The following is a 9,388-nucleotide window of genomic DNA, read 5'->3' as shown; positions in this document are numbered from 1 at the left end:
CTCATTCTTTGGAAGTTTGGGGATCAGTAAACATGTTTATGATGCCAGGGAGAGAGACATGGCATGGGAGGAGTCAAAGTCCCTAATGATTTGGTTTCCACACAGGTTACCATGGCAGTGCCTGTTACGCTACCGGCATTAACAGCTTATGTCAGCCAATAATGTAAAGCAAGGGGGAGTGAGAACTTCCCTGCCATCTATCCTGCCATGAAAAATATGACCTTCATACTCATTATACGAAGGAAAAGCAAGATCCTTTGACTGTCAAAGTTATGTTCTAACAAAAAATAGACTACATCCAGATTTTGTCATCACTTTGACATTATGAACATCAATATCTGTTTACATTTGATGAAAGAAACCTCGACACATCTACATTCTTTGAAATCTTTTCATGCACATTTTCATTCTTGGCCAATGCAGTTATTATTATAATGATGCTTCCTTTCATAGTAATGAGGTGTGAAAATGTGCTTGATTAAACTTGCTTCAGTCATTAGGTGATAATGACTGGGTACCGCTCAAGTGCTGGAGCGTGTGTGTGTGTGTGTGTGTGTGTGTAGGGGGTGCAAGGCTGGATCTGGATCTACTGAAGTCACTACTCTCAGAACACAGTTACACCACAAAATTAAAATCATCAGCTCAATAGAACATCATTTTTGTGATTTAGTTCAGACGTTACTATAAAAATGATAAAAAGCAAGCTTTAGCAAGGGTGCAATCAGTCTTCTTAGCATCAGTGCCCCACCTGATTGGGTCATGAGGCTGTTGTCAGGTTGTGCAGCTGACAGAGCACTCCAGGAAGACATCTGTAGGCCAAATAAACATAACAACATGTCCCCACTGGATGCCATTAATGACATAAACTTACTGCCTTGCTATTGTGGCATCCATTCAGTCTTCAGTCAAGGACTTAATTAGTTTCAGTGGGGTTAAGGGGGCTTGTAGTTACATGCATACTTATTATATCTACAACTCACAATATAAAGTTGACATAGACAGAGGCAAAGCTAACAAATAAAGTAGTTGGACACATAACAGAGGTGTTAAAAAGAGTTTATTTAATTTACTTAAAATTAAAAAGTTGGCTTAGGTTATTTGAATATATAATAACATTGAGCATTTGTGTTTATTTTTTAACATCAAAGGGAATTAAAAAAAAAATCAGTATGGAATGTAACTTCAATTAGCTGCCAGCTTTTCATAAAAACCTTGTGCCTAAAAGAAAAAAATAAGCAGACACACTGACTGCTGAGATGAAAAATATGACCTATCCCTTTAAATTAGCTTCAGTGTCATGTCTACAGTCGGTCCCGCCTCCTGGTCCGTCACCAGCCTATGAGAGCGCAGCGCACGTGACGAGCGTTCTTTGCGATGACCTCATCCCTGGTGTGGGATGACGTCAAATTCAAGATGGATGGAATCACGACCAGCGCGCAGAAACCTACACAACACTGAATAAAGTGCTGGCCGTGTGGAGGAAGGAGCGTACTGACGACGGGCAGGGTAAGTGCAGAGCGCCGACCAAACTTAATGTTAAACCAACAGTAGCGGGGGGGCTGAAACATGGAACAGTTGGCGGAGAAGCCTTTTCCTTTTCCTCCCTGACGTAACTCGAAAAGGGGGATTGTGCTGCTGTAAAACTGGACTAGCTATAACCTGTTTTGCACTGAGCAACTGCGCGGTGTCTGGCTGAGTTGAACCGTTTTGGAGGTGATGGGGTAAAAAAAAAATGTTAAAAAAAAAAAAGCCAAACAAACCCCAGCACTACCACCACCACCGGGTGTAGCGGGTATAATTCACTCCGTCCCCGCCTACCGCGGTAGAGCTCAACTTTTCCCCTCTTCATGTGCAAACGGCCGTTGACTCGCTCCTTTCGCCATTTAGCCACAAAAAATAGAGAAACGCCTGTCTGTCCGTCCAAACTGAGAAGCGACGTCTCGGCTGGAGAAGTTACTTGCGCGGAGAAAATTGAGCCACGTCTAGGTTCATGAATGATCTAATACCCGACTTCCTCATACAAGCTGACACAAGGGCTACACGTTTTTTGGAGACAGCCGCGGCTTGATGGCAGTATTTAGATGAATGAATGAAGCTTCTGCTCATCATGGTGCTGTTGTTATAACAAGTGTCAGAAATAGTCAACACAAGTAACATGCCTTCCGCTCGTAGTTTTCAAAATAAACGCCCCTGTGTGAAAAGCAAACACTGTAAATAATAATGATAATGATGTGATGAAGTCATACATAGTAAGAAGATAATCTTATGTTGGTGCAGTTGTTCTTGTATTTAGAAAAGTTAGATAACTTCAATGCAACCAGTAGAGGCCTACTACAGAATGTACATCTTCTGCCCTGTTGAAGAGCTATGTTTATGTTTTTTTGTTTAGGTGTGTGTGTGTGTGTGTGTCTGTGTCCCTTCCTGTCCTACCCAGATTCTTATTGTTTCACTGTTTTTATTACTCTATAAAGTGCTTTGAATTTCTTCTATATGATATTGGGCTCTACTACTTGACTTGACTATATACAGTATGTGCCTGATGGTTGACATTGAAGCAATAGACTGCATTAGAACCATGCAAACTAAATAAATGAATTGGCGTCTTCTTACTGGATGATTAATACTCTTAATTGTCAGCTTATAAGGCACATCAGGCTTAAACTAATTCAGCCTGAAGCAGCATTCAACATCTGCTACCTTCATGATTGTCTTTAAGTTTCGTTTGTTTTATTGAAGCTGTTCACCAAAACCCAAATTCATGGTTATTTAAGAGGCTGTAGCTTGTGGTTCAGTGGAGTTATCTTTACATTATATATTTAGAGAGAGAGCTTTTTATGTTGTGATGTTTATTTTCCCACTCTTATCAGTATAATACAATACAACTCAACAGCACATCAATCTACAGCCTTTAATATGACTAGCTGAATAGTTGAATCAACATCTCCGAAATCAGTTTCAACAAAAGCTCATTAAATCTTCATGGAGTTATGATTTATTGCCGGGCTCTGCGCATCTTCATAATGTAACAATACTATTCTGAATGTGTACTTCACCACCATACAGAGGGATCATGTTGTCATGTAAAAGCAGTTACAAATGTAGGGATTTTCCCAGGAAACTTTTTAGACTAGACGGTAAACCAGCCAGATCCTGACTCATTATGTGTCATAATCAATTTAGTTAGCAGATTTGGCATTTGCTCGGTATTACAAAGTATTTATGGCATTCGTGGAGGTGGTCTTTATTTCAGGCTAGGCGGGAAACCCTGCCAGTGGTTGAAAGGCTTCACAAAGACTGTCCCCACTTTAACTGCAATTCCTTCAAACTTCCTGCTCTGGCCTGTGTCGCTGAGGGAAACTTGACCGAGCTGCATTTTCATTCCTTGTCCTGACCAATAACATGATGTAATGCCCATAAACTTGCTGTGTATGTCTTTCTGTATGCCTGCGCTCCATGTTGTGGTAAATGAGATGGTTCAACTATGACCTCTAGTGATCATCACAAACAACAACCAGCACTTAACACAAATGACCCAGGAAACAGCCATGTCTCCCACTTAAAATATTATATAATTTTATAATTTTATAAATCACTATTACAAATTAATTTAAATTAAAGACATTAAAATATACAACCCAAAAAAGACGAGTACAGTGAACGTGAAAGGATGTTGCAGAGCAGTTGATTATACAGTTATAGAAGCATTACAGTGTCATTTATTTATATCAGTGACCACACACTTAATGCACATTCACTGAGCAATATCAAATGACCTAGTTGCCTTCATTTATTCATTTATTTATTGATTTATCATGTGGCAGATGATACATTATATCTAATTTATAATCTAAAAAAATCACCTTACTAAATATGAAAAAAATGTCCTCTTTTTAATGTCTTCTTAATACTTACATGTGAAATACAATAGAGACTCTACCTTGTAATAGGTGTTTATTTGCTTTTCATAGACTATACATTTGATTTTGTTTTAGATGTGATATTTAATTTATGTTATGACACCTATTTAACTTTTACATGTTAGCACAATTGACAGAGGTCATGTTTTTATGCTGAGATGATATAATAGTACAGTAACACTGACACTGTGGGTGTTGTGGCATGAGACCAACAGACACAGACATACACTGATGAGAGGGCAATAGTGCAGGTGCCTAAGCTCCACACACACACTTAATGATTACTTTTGTATTTATATTCTTGTAATAAAATATAATCTTCTTGTCTTGTCTTTCAGCCATGGAGAGCCTAGTGCATTACAGTAATCCCTCCCATGCCCTCTCAGTGTTAGGGCTTCTCAATGAGCAGCGCCTGCGGGGACAGATGTGTGATGTAGTCCTGGTTGTGGGAGACCAGAGGTACCAGGCCCATAAGAGTGTTTTGGCCTCCAGCAGTGAATATTTCCAATCCCTGTTCACTCGAATGGACGCAGATTCGCTTAAAGTTGTGAACCTGGACTTCTGTGAGCCCGATGCCTTTGAGATAGTTCTGAATTACATTTACTCCTCTTCACTCTTTGTGGACAAAGGCAGTCTGGCAGCCATTCAAGAACTGGGCTACAGCCTTGGAATCCCTTTCCTCACCAACATTGTATCAACAAGGCCACATGCATCCTACTGTGTGTCTCGAAAAAGGCTTTCGTTCACAGAAGGGGACGAGAATGATGTCCAGACAAGGAGCGTCATTGTGTGTCGGGTCCGGAATGACACAACCCATCCCTCCCGCTCAAATTATCAGAGTAAAACATCAGAGAGATCATCGTCTCTCCACTCTGGCCGTGAGTTAGCACAGCCTCCATCGGAACACAACTCCTTTGAACCGGTCAGGAACTCTGAATCTATTACCAGGAAATCATCTGAACGGTGTGACGATTCTGAAAGGAAGTCCACCTATCCATACACCTCCATATTAAAAGGGAATTCATCACACATCTCATCTGTTAGACCCCAGCTGACGTCATCTGTGTCTTTCAGTGATGCTGAAGTGCAGCACATCAGGCTGCCATCTGGCACTGACCAGGACACTAAAGAGGAGAATGAGGAGCCCCACCGTAATACCAAAGTGCCCTTTGAGGGTCAGGCCTGTGAGCCAAGCCAGACCATTGACAGGAGCGGGCCGCTCATAAAAAGCCTACTACGAAGATCATTATCCATGGACAGCCCTGTTCCAGTCTTCTCACCCACTCTGGAGCTCAAGGAGCTGCAAAATCGTGAGCAGTCTGTTGTTAAAATGGTATCAAAAGCATGTGGGCCAGAAACATCTGCTCACAATGGCAACACAAAAAGAACATCTCCTCTGGTTCTCAGGTCAAAGTACCCCAGCAGGTATTATGAAGAAACTCAGGTCGATAGAGAGGTTAGTGTGAAAGCTGAGCCCAGCAGTCCACTCGCTGACCCCATGGATATTATTCGAATCACAGTTGGAGATGCTTTGCCAGTCAACCTTAAAGACTTGCAAACAAATTATGACCAAGGTTCAAGGCCAGACTTCAATCCTCTTGGGAAACGGAAGGACAGGCCAGACAACAGAAGGTACCCGTTCAAGAAGAGCAAAATATTTAAAGAACATGCCCTCTCGCTTGATGAGAACATGTCAGAAACTGTACCTCAGAAGATGTCAGAAACTGTACCTCAGAGTGCCAGCAGTGACTCTAATGAGAACAACGAGGAGCCGCCTCAGAACAAGATATTCAAATGCTGGAATTGTTTAAAGGTTTTCAGGTCCAGTGCTGGACTACATCGTCATGTAAATATGTATCACAACCCTGAAAAGCCGTATGCTTGTGACATTTGCCACAAACGCTTCCATACCAACTTTAAAGTGTGGACACACTGCCAAACACAGCACGGTGTGGTACAAAACCCAGCCTCATCCTCCAGCTCCTCTGTGCTGGATGAAAAATTTCAAAAGAAGTTGATAGATATTGTGCGAGAGAGAGAAATAAAGAAAGCTTTGCTTTGGAAGCTAAAGAGAAATAAACAAGGATTACAATCTCCTGCACATACCAAAAAGCGATCAAGGCCCAGCTTCATATGTCCTTACTGTGGGAAAGTATTTGTGTTCCAGTCTCAGTACAGACAGCATTTAAGGACACATCCTGCTGAAAAACCTGAGGAGGACACACCAAGAGAGAGTGTCCTCTACCAGGAAGAGGATGAGATCATTCATGAGAAGAACACAGACACTGGTGTTTACAATTGTCGGCTTTGTAATATGAAGCTGTCTTCAATCTTTGAACAGGGTGATCATGAGAGGGGCTGTCGTCATGCAACTGTGTGTCCTTACTGTGGCCTCCGATTCTCTAATCCAACAGTCAAGAAGGACCATGAGGCACATTGTAAGTACAAGAAACTGACGTGCCTAGAATGCATGCGGACCTTCAAGTCCTCCTTCAGCATATGGCGCCACCAGGTGGAGGTCCACAACCAAAACATGATGACTGCTAAAGACCAGATGCATCTGAGGGAACAGGAGAACAATGACGAGGAGTCTGAAATGCTCAGGGAGGAGCATTTCAGTGACGAGCCTCTAGCAACTGGGAGCTCAAGAGAGAAGATTACTTACAGTGACTCCTCAGGTCCACCTATGTTCGATTCAGAAGACTCCTCATCCTATGTGCCTGAGGACCTGAGCATGGGCCATCATGGCAAGCTGGTGGTGAAGGAGGAGCCATTAGAGGAGGCTGTGAGTGAGATGGAAAATGAAGAGTCTGCCAAATTTGGGCTGGAGGAACCCGGTGTGTGGCCATGCGAGAAATGCGGAAATCTTTTCAGCTCTCGCAAAGACCTGGAGCGACACCAGGAGCTGCTATGCCACATCAAACCATTCATCTGTCACATCTGCAACAAAGCCTTCAGGACCAACTTCCGCCTTTGGAGCCACTTCCAGTCCCACATGTCTACTGCTGGCGAACCCGGAGCCAAAGAGATCGACAGACACCCCTCGCCTCTGTCCCCCTCCCCTCCCATGACCCCTCAGAGCTCCGAACGTCCCTCCCCGCAGGCCTCCGTGCTCAAATCCACCCAGACGGCACCGATCGCTGCAACAATAGCCGAGGAGTCCAGCAGCTCGGAGCCCGGTAGCTCATCAGTAAACACGACAAAGAGGCCCGAGCTGGAACGGCAAACCAGCGGCCACAGCCCCCTGTCGAGGTCAAACAGCATGGAGAATTCAAGCGGTCCTCAGGAATCAGACACACTCTTTTACCATGCCCCATCACTCTCTGCCCTGACGTTTAAGCGGCAGTACATGTGCAAACTCTGCCACAGAACCTTCAAGACGGCATTCAGTCTCTGGAGCCATGAGCAGAGTCACAGCCACATGTGATCATCAGACAAGTGATAGTAGTGCATTTCGCTCAAAAGACAATACTTAATATTAGAATAAAACACCTCAGCCTACAAAAAGGAAGATTTTGAATGTATAGCTTATTTGCTTGCCTCCAATGTCATATATTAAAGTGGCCATGATCATTAGAGGTGTAAACGTGAATGTGCAATCAAGTGCTAGATTCCTCTGTGAGACGAGATGATTATAAATGGTTTATTTTCCTTATAAAACTATCTATAACCTATCTATTTTGAACCTATTTTAGTTGTCTATATGTATTTGCCTATTTAGGTGTTCATGAGAAAACAAGGTATAGAGTTGCACCCTTCTTTACTTCAGCTGTACCACATTTGACTTAACAGTACAACTGTATATGTTGTTTTCTCAGAGTGTGGAGATAAAAAAAGTGCTTTAAAATTTTTTGGAGGCTGCAGTTGAATTTAAGATTAGTGCTTTTGCTTTTGTATCAGATCAGTCTCCTAGCATGAGCGACATCCCTTAAAGATAATAACGGTGGCCTCAACAATGTATTCAATATGCACTTTGTTTAACAGTTTGATTCTGTTATGAAACGAAAGAGGTTAAGTTCAAAATGTTTACTTTGGATCCTTCACTTGCCATAATTAAGGTTTCAGGATTCAGAAGTAGAAGTGATGAATTGGCTTAATAGTTTATTTTGTTTGTTCATACTTGGCATTCCTTGAAAATGTGTTTTTTTTTTTTTTTTGTTCATAATTGCCTTTTGGGTCAATATGTTGATTGGGCTGGTGGAACAAGATCCTTAGAATAACAGATAAAGTTATAACACATACTGTATAACAAGCGCATCTCACATACCTGTTGTTTTACATATAGCAGATCAGTCTGCAGGGACTAGCCTGGAGACCATTCAACCAAAACATGATGTATTTATTACAACAAGACAGAACAGGAAATGTGTTTACTACCATATACGCCCCTTATTTAACCTTGTTTTCATTCAGTACTTATAATTTATCTCTATAATTATGAGCCTGGTGAATAATTGTATGTAAAGGAGACAGTGCAATCATTGGTAACGTGTGTAAGATTTGATAACATTTTTTTTTTTCACATTAGGGAATAAATCACTCTTAATGTTGCTGAAAGAGTTTATTAATGGAAGGTGCTCAGACCAGCTTACCAGTAAAGTGAAAGTGTCAGTGAAAGTAATGGGCCGAGTGGACCTTATGATTTGATTTGATAGTATCCTAAATACAAGATACTGTAACATCATTCAAGTATTCAAGTACATCACAGCTTATAGAAGTAAATCTTGCTATAAATGAAATACCAAGAGAAGTCTTTTTAAAGCACACTGCAGTATAGCAATGCAATGTATGGTTCAACTTTAATAATACATATGGAAAAAAACATTGATTTCTATTTATTAGACATTGTCACAATTTCTGAATCATTTAAGTCAGCCACCCCAGTGCAACCCAGTGTTGTGTTAATACTCATACACTGATCTGATCTGAGCTTTACAGTGCTTCGATGGCCTTATGCAACCTTTAAAAATATTTTGTGGATATATTATTTTACGTAAAAGCACAATAGAATTCCAGATGACTTATGACTCAGGCATTTAGAGGAGGGTAAAGTCAAGAACAGGGAGGCCGTGTGCAGGCGAAAATCTTTTATTCTATGAATGGTGAGCGAGTGTTCCTGCTTCCTAAAGATTTATTATAAAGATTGTGTTTTGATTGTATTCCAGTTGTTTCACAAATGTATTCTTGTACAAGTATATACTTCTGCTTTGGCTTGATGGATTAGAAATTTGTATAAATTATTACTATCTGGAATATGTTGAATTCAAAGACTGCTCCACACAAACTGTGGGAATCCTGCTTTCCACTCAGTGAGCAACACACACTGCATTGTGATAAGTTCTTTTTTTTCCTTTTTTTTTTTTTGAGGAAATCTGTATTGAAAATAGTGCTCTTAATTTCTTGTGAGGAACTTTCCTGAAAGTTTCACAGAAATATTTAGAATTGTGTACATGGAAGTGTTTGTATTCTCG

General features: G+C 41.1%; 1 protein-coding gene across 1 annotated transcript; it reads left to right on the top strand.

Moving 5' to 3' along the window:
- The first annotated feature begins 1,425 nt into the window (after nt 1–1,425).
- On the top strand, nt 1,426–7,681 carry zbtb21 (zinc finger and BTB domain containing 21). Its single transcript, XM_053331784.1, has 2 exons — nt 1,426–1,506; nt 4,256–7,681. The coding sequence occupies exon 2, from the start codon at nt 4,258–4,260 to the stop codon at nt 7,342–7,344; it is 3,087 nt and encodes a 1,028-aa protein (XP_053187759.1). The 5' UTR covers nt 1,426–1,506; nt 4,256–4,257; the 3' UTR covers nt 7,345–7,681.
- Nucleotides 7,682–9,388: the final 1,707 nt, after the last annotated feature.

This window comes from Scomber japonicus, chromosome 13 (assembly GCF_027409825.1).
Source record: "Scomber japonicus isolate fScoJap1 chromosome 13, fScoJap1.pri, whole genome shotgun sequence".
Classification (NCBI taxonomy): Eukaryota; Metazoa; Chordata; class Actinopteri; order Scombriformes; family Scombridae; genus Scomber; species Scomber japonicus.
The sequence above is the reverse complement of the archived record's forward strand: the minus strand, read 5'-3'. Positions and strand labels throughout refer to the sequence as shown.

Bases quoted from the DNA above. Each gene is read 5' to 3' on its own strand.
- zbtb21 (XM_053331784.1), top strand. From the start codon at position 4,258: ATGGAGAGCCTAGTGCATTACAGTAATCCCTCCCATGCCCTCTCAGTG.